Here is a 16,948-nt window from a genome sequence, read left to right on the forward strand (position 1 = left end):
AACGCTCGAAAGCGCAACGATTCTCATTAACTGGAACCCCTCTGAGGCGGAAAGCCGGAGGTTTTGTTAACTTCACTTTTTAAAACTGTCACGAAATTTACTGTTCTTTTAATCACAAAACGCTCTTGCTCACCTGGCTGAAAGCACTGCTGCTACGCGCTAATTCAGACCCCCACCTTCAGGGAAACGCCATCACCGCCAGCGCGCCAAAGGCGTAGCCACGCCCACTGCGAGGCCACGCCCACCGACCTACTACTTAAACGCTCGAAAGCGCAACGATTCTCATTAACTGGAACCCCTCTGAGGCGGAAAGCCGGAGGTTTTGTTAACTTCACTTTTTAAAACTGTCACGAAATTTACTGTTCTTTTAATCACAAAACGCTCTTGCTCACCTGGCTGAAAGCACTGCTGCTACGCGCTAATTCAGACCCCCACCTTCAGGGAAACGCCATCACCGCCAGCGCGCCAAAGGCATAGCCACGCCCACTGCGAGGCCACGCCCATCACATCCATTACAAAAGTGTCGACCTCCCCAGCGCAGCGGACGAGCGCAGCGGGAGCGCCGTTTGCGCGCCGAAGGCGCGCCTAAGGCAAGCCCGTCTGCGCCCGTCCGCGCACGACCGGGCCTAGGGCCAGAACCCCTGCCCGAATCCCTTCACCCAACTATAAAGTACTCCCGCAGAGATCTATTGAGCCTCAGACCTCCCCCACCCTCCTGTGATTACATCTATAATCTCAAGGGACCTTTCACTCGTTGCTCCTTATGCAAACCAGTGCAGCTCACGCTACCCACTAAACCCAGCAAACCCGCCACCCTTAACTTTGCCTCTCTGAATTGCCGTTCACTTCCTAAACATGCGACTCAGATTGCCGACATCATAGAAGATCATGGAATTGATATATTCTTCCTCACGGAAACATGGCTCGGCCCTCATTCACAATCAGACATGGTCCTAGCAACACCACAGGGCTACTGTATTCAATCCTTACCCCGTCCTCTAGGCAGAGGAGGCGGGGTAGCCATCATCCATCGAGAACACCTCCACTGTAAAACCTACGACGCACAGATTACCGACGCAGAAAGTCTGCATTTTACCGTCACACTCAACCCAACCACCTCTCTTACAGGACTCCTCATTTACCGCCCTCCCGGCATCCCGGGTCCCTTCACCTGTTCGCTTCTGGACTTAGTCACAACTCAGGCCCACTCCTTATCAAACTATATGATAGTTGGAGACCTGAACATCCACCTAGAAGACCCGGCCAACTCGGTAGCCTATGATCTGATTCAAGATCTAGCGGCTTTCGATATCCGTCTATTAAACTCCGGAGCCACCCACACCAAGGGCCACCTTTTAGACCCTGTATTTACCAACTCGTCCTCAATGCTAGCAAAGGAGGCCTTTCCCCTCCCTTGGACAGACCACTTCCTGGTCTCTTTCCAATTACCTGGAACCTTCACGAAAAACCGTACACCCCCTACCTTCAGTAAGGATAGGACCTGGCCCAGACTCTCCACGGACGAATGGGCTCAGACCCTGGAAAAAAACATCCCTGCTCAGGCCGAAGACCCAAATACGGCAGACAGAAGATTCAGAGACTGCATCACCTTCTCCCTAGACCTTGTACTCCCACTCAGAAATAGGGAAAATAAAAACGGCAAACATGGCTCAGCACCATGGTACTCCGCAGAACTAAGAACACTTCGTAAAAATTGCAAAAAGGCCGAACGACTCTGGAGAAAGACTTGGCAACATGCCAACAAAGAAGCCTACCAGTCTGCGGTCAAACTCTACAAAGAGGCTATCAAATCAGCCAAAGCTTCTTACTACAACACACGAATACAAGAAGCATCCAATTCAGCCCGAGAATCTTTTTTGATCGTCAAAGAGCTGACCAAGGTCCCCACCACCTCCTCCTCCAACACCCCCAAAGTTGACAGAAGTAATGAGCTAGCCAACTTCTTCAACGAGAAAATCACCCGCATCCTGGCCTCCCTCCCTCCCCCCAGCTCCCCCAGCCTCACGGAAAGTAGTACTTCCTTCGAACCGAATGAAAGCATCTGTCGTCCATCGCTTCAGACTTTCCGACCTGTCACCCCCGCAGAAGTTGAGCGAACCCTAGTAAAAATGAAAAGTGGATCCCCTTTGGACCCAGCCCCTATCAGGTTCCTCAAGACCGTAGCCTCAGTAATTGTCCCTACCATTACGGACCTTATCAACTGTTCGTTTTCCCACGGAACCGTCCCCGACAGCTGGAAGAGTGCTGTGGTCAAAGCACTCTTAACCACATGGCTGCTAGGCGTTTTCCCGTCCTGTGCTGCAGAATGAAAATGACCATTATTCATGACGAGCTGGCCTTGTCATCCGCGCACGGCAGGTAAGCGCCATGACGAGCCCAGCTCGTCATTAGCTTCGAAGGGGTTAAAAAAACCCCAGCTAGATCCATCGGACCTGTCCAACTATAGGCCAATATCCCTACTCCCTGGCATTAGTAAAGTCACCGAGAAATTGGTAAACATCCAACTATCCCAGTTCCTTGAAACGAATAAACTGCTCCGACAATCCCAAACCGTATTTCGCCCAGGCCACGGAACGGACACCGCTCTCCTTGCAGTGATTGAAGAGGCAAGGGGCTTACTAGATTCAGGAGGATCAGTGGCAGTGATCCTCCTGGATCTAAGTGCAGCCTTTGACACGGTCAACCACCGTGTCCTTCTGAGTAGACTGGCAAATGCAGGACTTACCGGGACAGCTATCAAATGGATCGAATCCTATCTTACAGGACGCACTTTTCAAGTGTGGGATGACAGCCACCACTCATCCACCCTCCCACTCACTAGCGGCGTCCCCCAGGGCTCTTCCCTAAGCCCGACGCTTTTTAATGTCTATATGGCCCCCCTCGAGGACGTGGTAACACCATTTAACATCAAAATGGTGAGTTACGCTGACGACACCCAACTAGTCGTCTCCCTGTCCCAGCTGATTGACCATCCTGAAAATCTGACTAACTGCCTCATAAATATCCACAACTGGATGAACGAATCATCATTGAAATTGAATGGGACTAAGACAGAGGTAATGTTACTCGGCAAGCAATGGACAACTATCCCTCCCACAATATGGCCCGATGTGTTCGGAGAAATTCCCCCCCCTAAATCTGAAATCAAGACACTCGGGGTGTGGCTAGAGCCACAGCTTACGATGAAAACCCAGGCAACCAAAACCTCGGGCACATGTTTTGGGCTCATGCGTATGACCCGTAAAATCCTGCCCTTACTCCCACCTATGTCCAGAAAGCTCCTTATCCAGGGCCTAGTGTTGTCCCGTTTGGACTACAGCAATCTGGTCTACTTGGGAGCCCCCGAGGCTACCATCACGAAACTCCAGCGGACACAGAACGCGGCAGCACGCATGATTACCAACACCCCCTCCAGAATATCCGCCAAGCCAGCCCTCAAAACCCTGCATTGGCTCCCCGTGCGCCAAAGGGTGCACTTTAAAGCAATGTGTACAACACACAAGCTTTACAACGGATCTGGTCCAGCGATCCTTAGTAAAATGATCACTCCTTATACAGCAACCAGATCGCTACGATCTCAAAATGAGAATCTAGTCCGCATCCCCAGATTCAAAAAAGCCCGCACAGGAGGCCGACAATTCTCCGTTCAGGCGGCCAAGGGCTGGAACGCACTCCCTCGCGCCCTCAGACTGGAATCCAACTTCCTTGCTTTCCACAAAAAACTAAAGACCCATCTGTTTCCCAAATAACTCCCTTCGGTTACCTCCCCTCTCAATAGGATTCAAGTTGCATAGCGCGGGGATGCCCTTGGGTCACCAGGCGCTTTAGAAATCGCTAAAATAAATAAATAAATAAATAAATAAATAAATCACCAGATGGTGCGTCCACGATGTGGACACTGGGGACACCCCTCCGGTACGGCACAGAGCCTACCGTGTCCCTGACTGAGTCCGGGCCTGCATCATGGCCGAAGTCTCTAAGATGCTAGCCCTGGGAGTGGTCGAGGCCTCTGACAGCCCATGGGCAAGCCCCGTGGTCCTGGTTCCGAAGGCGGCCGCCCCCGGCGCTGTTCCCGAGCTGAGGTTCTGTGTGGACTACCGCGGGCTCAGCGCAGTCACCAGAACCAACGCACATCTCATTCCCCGAGCAGATGAGCTCATCGACAGCCTAGGGTCTGCTCACTATCTCAGCACCTTCGACTTGACCTGCGGGGACTGGCAAATCGCACTCACAGAGGGGGCCAGGGAGAGATCCACTTTCTCCACCCCGGATCGCCACTACCACTTCCGGGTGAAGCCCTTCGGAATGAAAAATGGCCCCGCCACCTTCCAGAGGCTGGTTAACCAGGTACTGGCTGGGTTGGAGGGATTCAGCGCCACATATCTCGATGATATTGCGGTGTTCAGCTCCCACTGGACCTCGGGGAGGTGTTGATAGCCCTGTGTCGAGCGGGCCTCACCATCAAAGCCAGCAAATGTCAGATCGGACAACGGTCAGTGGTCTACCTGGGGCACCAGGTGGGGAGCGGCCTAGTGGCTCCCTCCAACCCAAGATTGATGCAACGTCGCCTGGAAGGCCCCCACGACCCAGACGGAAGCGCAGGCTTTTCTGGGGCTCACGGGGTATTATCGAAGATTCATAAAGGGGTACGGTAGCATCGTAGTCCCCCTCACAGAATTGACCTCCAAAAAGCAGCCGAAGAGAGTTAGCTGGACCCCCGCCTGCCAGAAGGCGTTTGAAGAATTGAAGGTCGCCATGTGTACCGCCCCAGTACTGCAGGCCCCCGACTACACAAGAGAGTTCGTGGTCCAGACGGACGCATCCGAGCATGGCTTCGGAGCGGTCCTGTCTCAGATGAATGAAAAAGGCCTAGACCAGCCAGTGGCATTCATTAGCCGGAGGTTACTCCCTCGAGAGCAAAGGTGGAGCACCATCGAGGGGCAGGCCTTCGCGGTGGTTTGGGCCCTGAAGAAGTTGAGGCCCTACCTGTTCGGTACTCACTTCCGGGTCCAAACCGACCATCGGTCCTTCCGGTGGCTAATGCAAATGAGAGGAGAAAACCCCAAACTGCTACGCTGGTCCATCTCCCTCCAGGGGATGGATTTCACTGTTGAGCACGGTCCAGGTGCTGACCACGCCAACGCGGACGGCCAGTCCCGGTTCTTCCGCCTCAGTGAAGAGAACCCCCAAGGGGATGGGTAGTTCTCTCTCCCTTTCAGCTGGGGGGGACGTGTGTTGGATCTGGCCTCGTGGCGTGGTTCCCCCGTTCCTCAGCGCCCCGCTAGCCCAGCCCTGCACCTCGAAACCCCTGGCCGTCCCGTTCCCTGTCTGCCCCGCTCCCTACACGACCCTACCAACGGACGACCATCCCCTAATGCTCCTCCCGGTACCGGGCGCCCAGAAACTGCATCACCCCACAGGGCCGCCGGCTGCTGTTACCCTTCCCGAGGTCCCTGGCTCCATAGCCCTTGCCCGACCCCGGTCCCCGCGACACTTAGGCTGCAGACGCGCCATGCCCCGCCGGGGGGTAGAGGGCTTCCTGAGTGAGATAGGACCAAAGAGTTTCAATTGCACCTCCGGCCTCCCCTGGGAGACTGGTTTCTCTCACACCTCTGGCCTTCCCCTGTGGGCTGGTTTCGATCACACCTCTGGCCTCCCCGAGAGCTGGCTCCAGACCCTGCTGGGCATCTGGGAATCCCCGGACGCATCTTCAAGAGGATCAAAGGGCCAGCCTCCGGCACACTCTGACGACCAGCCCCGAGCTATGAGATCTCCGCCTGCGAGGGTCCGGACATCAAAGGGCCACTGCGCTATATCAAGGGCCACCCAAGAACTAGCGGGCAGTTGTATCCTGGACAAGAGAGCCCTGCTGATCTGATCGCGGCTCAACCCTTGTGGAGAAGACTGAACTTTGGACCTATCGAGCCCTGCTGACGCTGTCGCGGCTCATCTTTGTGAAGAAGGAACTGGAACCTCGGAGCCCTGCTGACCTTGGAGCGGCTCGTCCTTGAAACTCTAAGGACATTCATTGAAGACCCTGAGCCCTGCTGACGTCGTCGCGGCTCCTCAAGAACTGACAGACACTCTGTCCACTCCGGATCGAGCCCTGCGGACCTCGTCGTGGCTCGAGGAGTATTCTGGTCCGGCTGGACCATCGACGATACCAACACGACCTGGCTCGAGAAGAAGTGAGTGGAACAGCCAGTACGACCTCCATTGCCCGTATACCCCGGCTCGAGGATTGAGAGCTGTGCGCAGGGTACGCTTCGTACTGGCCCAATACTGAGACTGTCCCGCTTCCCTACTCCTTACAACCAAGACTTTACGATCCCTCGATCGCTTGTAAATACGTGTTCATTTTGCCTAAAACTCTACTGTGTTATAAAGAACATGCTTACTGAAATCCACAGTGTGGTGTCCGTTCGTAAGTGTGGTGTGAGCTCAGCGTGTACGATCTTAGACCCGGAGTCCTCCCCGGCGAGGACCCCACGTTAGGACTCAGCAGTATTTCTGGGAGAGGTGGGTCACGGGGTGGTCGGGAGAGAATATCCTGGCCCCTGGGATCGCCCCTTCTAACATTTGCTCATGCCATAATAACTTCCTGCCTCACTAAAGGACCCTATCAGCCCTCATACACTCAGTTGTTGTACATCTTAAATTCCAAAGGCCATTTAATCATGTTGGGAAAATTGCAAAAGCACAAAAAAAAAGACAAAAAGCCTATCATAGTCAAACCGACTTGATACACTGACAGGGGACCAGCACATTCTAGAATCCTGACAAATACAGACAGAAAAGGGAACTGATGGTCTTCCAGCAAAATGGCAACATTTACATGCTTGGTGTCATCACATACAGTCACTTGAAACCAGTGTCAAATTCAATGCCCTCTCTTTGATAGCACACAATGTTTATCCAGGGTACCCGCCTGTGGCTGGAGATATTTCAAAGAAGAATCTGCAGAGAAATTATTAAGCATTAGAACCTGGTTTCACTAAGTGTTCTATCATAAGTGACTTACCATCAGGGAACTAGGCTGAGGAGGTCACAGGCTCAAATGACCAGTGGCTAGCATGCTATCAGGTCCATTTGGAAAAGAATGTCTAGCTGTGAGTTTGTTGAGGCCGCCCAATGAAATTGTGCCAAATGTCCTAGTAACCTGTAAGATGAACATCTGCAGGAGGACACACAACCCCTTTAGATAGCTTAGGAGTATGACATAACGAGCTCAGATGAAGATACACAGTTAAAAAACTTTAAAAGCAAGTGTGCTTAGAGACAAGTACAACCTGTTTCTTTAAGATCGGGTGACTTTGAATTTAACTAAAGTGGGTTATTCTGGTGGCATGAATAAATGCTGCTGAAGTACTGAAAAATGATGAAGATTTACAAAGAGACCTTAGACTTAAAATACAGCACTTGTTACACTGTAGGGATAGTATCCGAGTGGTGCAAGGATCAGGAGAAAAAGCCTTCTATTCCCCAAAACGTGAAAAGAATTCACACATGTATTAGCAATAGAATGATCAGCACCCACTATTATCAAACAATTTCAATAGTGCATCGATTTCAAGGTATCACATTTAACTCGATCAAACTCATGTCCATGGAGACACCTTTTTAAGTTTCCAAATGTTATTCTTTTCAAAGATTAAGTATTTCTTAAAGTAGCAAACGAGTTTTGTCCCGTCTTGGGACTTCTTCAGGGCTTTATCTTATATATTGGATTCCTATTTATTATACACTGTGTCTTCTCTTTAGACCCAGTCATAGGATTTGATCTTGATAATAAAATGCTGATTAACAATCCATAGTCGTAGTATAATTTGTCACAGGTAATTCAAGGCAATGTCGGCCACCGCACCTGGGATTTGCATTAGTCAATGGGCATAGTCAGTCTCTTCACGCAATCTCAGTGTTTGTTATCAAGAAGAATGTCTAGCTGTGAGTTTGTTGAGGGTGCCCATGGAAATTGTGCCAAATGTCCTAGGAACCTGTAAGAAGAACATCTGCAGGAGGAGACACAACCCCATTAGATATTTTAGGGGTATGACATAATGAGCTCAGATGAAGAAACACAGTTAAGAAACTTAAAAAGATGCTGTTGCAACTCAGCTCACCCACACCATGATCAATATTGTGACTGATTGTTAGTTCCTCTCATGTGTATAATGTCAACCTATCGTATGCTATTTTGCTGATCTATGTTACTCAATAAAAAGAATTATTAAAAAAAACTTTAAAAGAAAGTGTGCGTAGAGACAAGTAAAACCTGTTGCTTTAAGCTCAGGTGACTTTGAATTTTACTGAAGTGGGTTATTCTGGTGGCATGAATAAACGCTGCTGAAGTACTGAAAAATGTTGGTAGACAGACACTGATCACTATAGTTTTAAAACATGCGCAGAGTAAATAGTAGACATTTTCAGCCAGGTGGTCGGTTTGTGTTGGTGTATTTTTTGGAAAAGATCCTACCTGTATCAAGTTGTCTACTTGGGCATGGGATCTTAAGTGCAAATGAACAACAGTTGTCTCTATCCAGGCATTGTCCGTGTTCCTGGGGTCATCAAGGTAGCCTCTGTACACCTAAAGGAAGAAACACCATAAAGATTCATGTAAACCATTGAAATGCTGCTCATTGGTCACTACAGTATTATGAAATTCCAATTCTTCCTGCTTATCTTGTCTCCGTCTTACTCTTCGACTTTCATATGTGTTTGGTTTCTCTTATGACTCTCTCTTAGTTCCTTGTTCTAGCCTCCTGACAGCTCATTTTAATCATTTGCATTTTCTATTTACTCTTTTCAGTTCACCTTCTTTCAACATATGTATGAATCCGAGGCCATTGGTGAACTTTGAATGCTGCCCCTAAATCTATGAAGGAGACTCTGCTTTGTGGAGGACCACATTGGGCATTTGACAGTAAAATGTCTTCATGTATTGACTTAGAATGCAGAGGTTCTGAATGAGCACTTGTTTAAATATTCCAATACTTTCAAGTCAAGCATTATTACCATGTCCATGGCTTTTGAGGGGTTCACTCTTCCCAAAAAAACATTGAAAAAACTTGGGAAAATTATGCTTTTTTCAGCACAATTTCTCTAAGCAATGGCTGCAAGACCTATCATTTTTTTAAATGTATACAGCCTCTTTTTTCACATTTCCATTCTCTCTTATAACTAAGAATCTATTTGGAAGGGGCAGGGTGGACAAATCTAGTTACACAAATGGCATTATCACAGGCTTGAGACAGTAAAGCTCGGCAAATCTTTCAGGCTTGGACAGAAATGCTACCGCTAAACTTACAGAGATCTTATGGGACAGCAAGCAGACAAGTTACACAAACCTTACCTGCTCAGGGCTTTGGCACTTTTTTGTTATCCATAGGCTGTATTGGACACCACATAGATTATTGAAATTTGTGCAACAGCCGGTACCAAGATGTAAAAAATGCAACCACCCCAAGGTAAATGATCTGCATGTTTTTTCACATGTCCAGTGTTAAATGATTTTTGGAGGACTGTGGAAAATAGCATAAGGGCCATTCTAGGAGAAAATATATTCTTACCGGGAACATTGGTACTCCTAGAGTGGACTACGTATCCCAACAGGCCCTAAGTTATACGCAGTGGGGGTTATTATTTTATCTAATACTCCTGGCTAGGAAGGAGATTTGTAAATATTGGCTAGACTCTCAATAGCCCAATGCAATTACCTGGTTGAATGTGGTTAAATGGACATGTAGATTACGCACTGACGGGGCCAAAAGTAAATCTGTAGAGGTGTGGGAGCCTTTTTTGAATTGGTCAGGTTGAAAGGTAATTATTGGTTACAAATTCGGAAAACTAGTCCAATGATTACATCAAGCCATGGATTGGGGCAGTATGGAGGCTTTGTCACTTCCCCCCTTCTCATTTTAGGAAGGACAGAAGGGCGTCGTGGAAGGTGCTGTACGAAACTGCTTGGACCACAGAAGGATCAAAGGTGTTTTTTTCAACCGGCCCAGATTGCAGTAACCATGGTGCAATGAGGACAAAAAAAAAGACAGGAGTAGTGATAACATGTAGACACATTATTAATAAAGCTGATGAAATGCCTATACACAAATTAAAAAATAACAGCCACAGTAGGATGTGATCTGTGGCTGAAATCCGCATCAGCAATAAGTCCTCTAGACACAGCAGACAATATTAATCAAATATTGGCTACAAGTAGAAGAAACACTGTTTTATTCCCAAGTAGTAGCCAGTTTCTGAAAAATACACCCATTTTACTGCCAAATATGGCCTTTATGCATTTCATAAATAAAGTTAATTCTCTGAAATGTTAGCTTGCCGTGTTCAAATTCAGCCTTTACGTTTTAGATAAACACGTTTATTTCCCTGACACGAAAGCTTGCCAATTTCATGAACCGAATTCTATTTTTGTCCAAAAATAGCAGCCTTTCCATTTAATAAATACATGTTTGGTCCAAAAACTTCAGTCTGGCATCCTCTCAGGTAGTAGTGTCCAGTCGATTCTGACTTTTCGCTCTTTCATCATCAACAAAGTATGAACATCAAATGGTAGAGATTTCCGCTAGCATTAACACCATGGATTTTAACCACCATTGACCCAGAGATATCTGGAATTATTCTTGGTTTGTCCGCTTAATGTCAAGAATGGGATACCATTAGGCCATCAATAGCCAAAATGCTGTAAAGCATGGCCACAATCCTTCCTCTTTCCTGAGACAGCGGTTCGCGCTGAGACAGGGAACGCCCAAGGCCTAAGCCACGCCCACTGCGAGGCCACGCCCACCCCCAAGGACTACAAAAACGCTTGAAAACGAAGCGTTCTTCATTATTTGTATTTATCCTCTGAGGCGGAAGCCGGAGGACTGTGCTCACTATATTGCATTTTAAAAACTTGTCACTGTGTCTAACTTTGTGTTTTTAAAACGAGGAGCTCACCTGTTTAAGCGCTCACACCACGCCCTGACACAGCCCTCCTTCCTCTTTCCTGAGACAGCGGTTCGCGCTGAGACAGGGAACGCCCAAGGCCTAAGCCACGCCCACTGCGAGGCCACGCCCACCCCCAAGGACTACAAATATGCCGGCCATACCAGCGCAGCGGACGAGCGCAGCGGGAGCGCCGTTTGCGCGCCGAAGGCGCGCCTAAGGTAAGCCCGTCTGCGCCCGTCCGCGCACGACCGGGCCTAGGGCCAGAACCCCTGCCTAAAACACCCTACCCAAAGGTAAGCTACTCACGTAGAGAGCTACTAAGTCTCAGACCCCCAACCTCTTCCTGCGATTACATCCATGATCTAAATGGACCCTTCATTCGCTGCTCTCTATGTAAGCCAGCCCAGCTCACACTTCCTACAAAACCTCACAACCCCGCCTCCCTCAACCTCGCTTCACTAAACTGTCGCTCACTTCCTAAACACTCGACACAGATTAACCATCTCATAGAAGACCTGGAGATAGATATCCTTTTTCTTACGGAAACGTGGCTTGCCCCACATTCACAATCAGACATGGCACTAGCAACTCCACCGGGCTATCTGATTCAGTCCCTACCCCGCCCTTTAGGAAGAGGCGGTGGTGTCGCCATTATCCACCGAGACTATCTCCACTGTAAAACCAGTGATGCGCAGATTATGGACTCAGAAAGTCTTCACTTTACCATTAAACTAAACCCAACCAACTCTCTAACGGGAATACTGTGTACCGCCCTCCCGGTCTCCTAGGTTCCTTGGCTAGCTCCCTCCTAGACTCAGTCACAACTCAGGCTCACTCTCTATCAAATTTTATGATAGTGGGTGACCTGAATATTCATCTTGACGACCCGGCAAACCCTGTAGCTAACGAACTGATCCTAGACCTGGCGGCACTTGACATCCGCCTACTTAACTCCGGAGCCACCCACATCAAAGGTCATCTACTGGATCCTGTATTCACTAGCTCTCCATCGATGCTACCAAAGGAGGCCCTTCCCCTGCCCTGGACAGACCACTTTTTAGTCTCCTGCCAACTCCCTGGTAATTTCAGGAAACCCCAACTACCCCCTACCTACAGCAGAGACAGGACCTGGTCCAGACTCCCCACTGAAGAATGGGCCAAAATCCTAGAAAGGACCACCCCGGCACACGCGGAGGACCCGGCTATTGCCGACAAAAAATTCAGAGATTGGATTACCTCCTCCCTGGACTCAGTGCTCCCAATCAGAACTAGGGAAGACAAAAACGGTAAACCTGGGTCAGCCCCGTGGTATACTACGGACCTCCGAACACTTCGCAAAAACTGTAAAAAAGCTGAAAGGCTTTGGAGAAGAAACTGGCAGCACGCCAATAAAGAAGCCTATCAGATCACAGTCAGACAATATAAAGAGGCCATCAGACAAGCCAAAGCCTCACACTATGACACAAGGATACAGGAATCATCCAATTCAGCCAGGGAATCCTTCTTAATTGTAAAGGAACTGCTCAAGGTCCCCAACTCCACCACCTCTACCACCCTTAAAGTTGACCGGAGCAATGAATTAGCTAACTACTTTAACGATAAAATAACACGAATCCTGGCTTCCCTCCCACCCCCGACCCCCCCAGTCACATGGAAAGCCGTTCATCCCTCGACCAGGCCAAAAGCAAGCTGCGCCCCACGCTGCCGACATTTCGACCAGTAACTTGCCTAGAGGTAGAAAGAACTTTGACAAAAATGAAAAGCGGATCACCTCGGGACCCAGCACCGATCAGGTTCCTCAAAACTGTAACCTCAGTCATAGTGCCCACCGTCACAGACCTTATCAACAGTTCGCTCGCCCACGGATCTGTCCCCGATAGCTGGAAGAGTGCTGTGGTGAAAGCACTTCAAAAAAAACCCCAGCTAGACCCAGCAGACTTGTCGAATTACCGACCAATATCACTCCTCCCGGGTATCAGCAAAGTAGCAGAGAAATTGGTAAACGCACAATTATCTCAGTTCTTTGAGACCAACAAAATACTCAAGCAATCCCAAACTGGATTTCGGCCGGGCCATGGTACAGACACCACACTCCTTGCCGTCATTGAAGAAGCAAGGCGCATACTAGATTCAGGAGGATCAGTGGCAGTGATCCTCCTGGATCTAAGCGCAGCCTTCGACACAGTCAATCATCGTGTCCTTCTTCAGAGACTGGCGGATGCAGGACTGACCGGGACGGCACTCAGTTGGATTGAATCCTTTCTGACAGGGCGCACATTCCAAGTGTGGGACAACAATCACAAATCATCCATCCTTCCACTCACAAACGGTGTCCCTCAGGGCTCCTCCCTGAGTCCGACGCTTTTCAACGCGTACATGGCCCCCCTTGAGGACGTGGTGACACCATTTAATATAAAAATGGTAAGTTATGCTGACGACACTCAGCTGGTCGTCTCCCTGTCCCAACTGATCGACCACCCAGAAAATCTGACCAATTGTCTTATAGGAATTCACAACTGGATGAACAATTCATCACTAAAACTTAATGGGTCAAAGACGGAGGTGATGCTCCTAGGGAAGCAATGGACGACCATCCCCCCAGCACTCTGGCCCGACGTATTCGGGGAAATCCCTCCCCCGAAGCGTGAAATTAAAACACTCGGTGTGTGGCTCGAACCAGAGCTGTTTATGAAGACGCAAGCAGCAAAAACTTCGGGCACCTGTTTCGGGCTCCTACGCACAACCCGCAAGATTCTCCCCTTACTGCCACCTACTTCTAGGAAACTACTCGTACAGGGACTAGTACTGTCTCGCCTGGACTACAGTAATATGGTCTACCTAGGAGCCCCAGAGGCCACCCTGACAAAACTTCAGCGGACACAGAACGCGGCGGCACGCCTTCTCACCAACCTATCCTCCAGAGTGTCCGCCAAGCCGGCCCTCAAAGCCCTGCACTGGCTCCCTGTGCGCCAAAGGGTGCAATTTAAGGCGATGTGTACAACACATAAGCTGATCAATGGATCTGGCCCCGCGATTCTCAGCAAAATGATCACCCCTTACACTACAACCAGATCTCTACGATCCCAGAATGAGAACCTGGCCAGCATACCGAGATTTAAAAAGACTCGCACAGGAGGACGACAATTCTCCGTTCAAGCGGCTGCTGGATGGAACGCCCTTCCACGTTCCCTCAGACTTGAACCCAACTACCTGGCCTTTCGCAAGAAACTAAAGACTCACCTATTCCCTAAATAGAGTTCCTCTATAAGTATCTCTCCTCCCCCCCCTCCCCCTCAACAGGATTACAAATTGTATAGCGCGGGGATGCCCTTGGGTCACCAGGCGCTTTAGAAATCGTTATTAAATTAAATTAAATTAAAACAAGTCCCCCACAAGTCTGCTGGGCATTTTCAAAATGGTTTCAAGAATGCTGACAATACATCAATGATTAGGCACTATTTTGCCATGGATAGCTGTAATGATGTCCAGAATGCCCACAATATGTTAAAAATTAACCATGATTATGCCAGGAATAGCCAAAATGTAGTCAAGAATGCCCAGAGCATGTAAAGTTTGGTCTTCTTGTAGGTCAGGGACTGATCATTAATTTGCGACTGACATCCAGCCTTCTATGGGAGCAATTTTTTGCTTTTGCTCCCAAACTGGTGAATTTATATATAAATTCTTTTGAACAACAATCAATCAAAAACACTTTAAAACTACAAACCATATAGATCATAATTCCAGTGCTGGAAGTGGTACAATATTTTTGTCATCTGATGCTATTTCAAACTTTAAAATTGATGGATTTATAGTTAAATTGAACCAAACGTATAAGAATTTGAAATTCAGCTCTAATAGTGACACCAATCATCAGACACCCTTTCTGGATCTCATGATCAAACACGACAATAAACTTATTGCCACATTGTACCGTAATCCAGTATGGAGAAATACCCTCCTAAAATATCAAAGCTTCCACCCACGCTCTCTGAGGGACGATCTGCCTCTGAAGGCCACTGATTTGACAAATATCCATTGAACTCGTTATATATGCTTGGGCGATTGAGTTCAACCTTTTACCATCACACCAAGGCAGATTTGGGCGAACCCAATCAACCACCGACAACACTGTCAGCTTAACACTGCTTATCATTAAAACATTGCATGGGGCCTCAATCTATACACATTTTTCATTGAAAGCTCATCAGCCTTTGATCGGGTTAATATATCAAAGTTATGTAACCTGGGGCATCAATAAGACCTTTAATTGTCTGGTTTTACTGAGTGAAAACATCTGGCTCCTCATAAAGTTAACTAATAACATGCTGTTCTCCAAGATGACCATGAACAACGGTCTTGAGCAAGCCTGTCTTCTAGCACCTCTTCTTTTTCCTTTACATTTATCAGCCTTAACTTTTTACTTGGAGAATGCTAGTGGGCTTGCACTAAAACTAGGAAGCCGTCCTATTCAGCTATGCTGAGAATAATATGTTTTAATCACTAACACCCAGCAGCCTCCAAAACCATCTAATGAAATTAGAAAAATGTAACCAAACTAAAGATTTAAGGGTACATTTTGACAAGACATAAATAATGAATTTTGGAAAGCCTAGGAAAGAAAGGAGGTGGCGCATAAACTGGACTTGCCTTGAAAAAGTAAAATTATATGACTACCTGGCGGTTACCGTCGATAAGAACTTATCAGGGCCTGCACATATTGAATACAGGAAAAATAAAGCATCCATTATCACAAAATCAGTGAGAAGATTTGCTAGTAACTATGGTGGGAGAGCAATTACACAGGCACTTAACACATTTAACCTGAAACTCAACGGGCCCGATTCACAGAATGAACTTAAGACTCAATCCTAAACTTACTACTATTTTGGTATTCACGGAATGAACTTACTACTTTTGGCATTCACAGAATGAACTTACTACTTTTGGTATTCACAGAAGTTAGGATTTTGTCTTAAGTTAGTCTTAAAACAGACTTAAGACAAAATCCTAACTTAAGTCTGTCTTAAGGAAACATACACCAGGAAGGGCAAATCTGAGCTGAATAACAGACGAGTAATGTTACCCAACTCAATGGCAATCACATCATCGAACTGAGAAGGATAAGAGGCTGAGCAGACAGGCAGGGACCCGAACCTGGGACCAGGAGGCCAAACACAGGCCCCCAGAGTGGATGCAAGAATCCACCGAGCCACCAGCAAACACGAAACAGAGGACCCCAGAAAACAACCACAGAATCTGAGCCTGAAGCCCGGGCCCCAAATCAGCAGCCCCAGCAAGAACGGGACAGCACATCCCAGAGCCGATATAAGCCAACACCCAGGCGAGCCATAAACAGAGGGCAAGCCTGAGCCCCAGGACAGGTCAGAGGACTCCCAGCCAAGGCAGGGGATTTGCCGGAACCTGCAGCATCAGCCGCAGAAGGGCAGCCGTCCCTGGCACAGAGGCAGCCCGGGAGCAGGGAGGGGCTGCAGAGGCACAGAGGCAGGCCAGTGACAGGACACAGAAGGCACAGGAGAAAAGTTACACAGAAAACATCCAGGAGCTGTCAGTGGACCCGAACACCACCACAGATCAGCAGCCCTCGTGTAAGTGAATCACAAGTGAAACATCCTGCCTTCTGGACACCCCGGCACAAACTCCAGCGTAGGTATGCACAGGACGACAGCATGGTAGAAGAAAAAAAGATCCCGAAATCGGGACTCACCTGGAGTGGGGGCCAACCCCAGAAACAAGGCCCCCACCGTCGATCCAGAATCCATCAGGAGCTCATCCAGCGAGGCATGGCTCCCCGGCCAGGCTTGGGAAGCCGAGCCCGCGACCCGGAAGCAAACTGGAACTCCAGCACCAGCCACAAAGGGCCGGTAGGTGCATGCAGCACACAGCAAAGCCGGGAACTCCTTAATTCCAACACCGGCTCCAAATAGAGACTGACTCCAAGCAAGCCTGGCAGTCCAGGGAACCC

At 48.6% G+C, this 16,948-nt stretch overlaps 1 protein-coding gene across 1 annotated transcript in view; it reads right to left on the reverse strand.

The window, feature by feature from the left end:
- Positions 1 to 16,948, reverse strand: part of LOC147693361 (transient receptor potential cation channel subfamily M member 2-like) — a 1,943,547-nt gene that overhangs the window by 30,532 nt on the left and 1,896,067 nt on the right. Inside the window, exon 30 of the mRNA XM_086933684.1 lies at positions 8,495 to 8,605. Within this exon, the coding sequence (XP_086789810.1) occupies positions 8,495 to 8,605 (111 nt within the window). The remainder of the gene's footprint in view (positions 1 to 8,494; positions 8,606 to 16,948) is intronic.

The sequence above is a fragment of the Lissotriton vulgaris genome, chromosome 8, assembly GCF_964263255.1.
Source record: "Lissotriton vulgaris chromosome 8, aLisVul1.2, whole genome shotgun sequence".
Lineage (NCBI taxonomy): Eukaryota > Metazoa > Chordata > Amphibia > Caudata > Salamandridae > Lissotriton > Lissotriton vulgaris.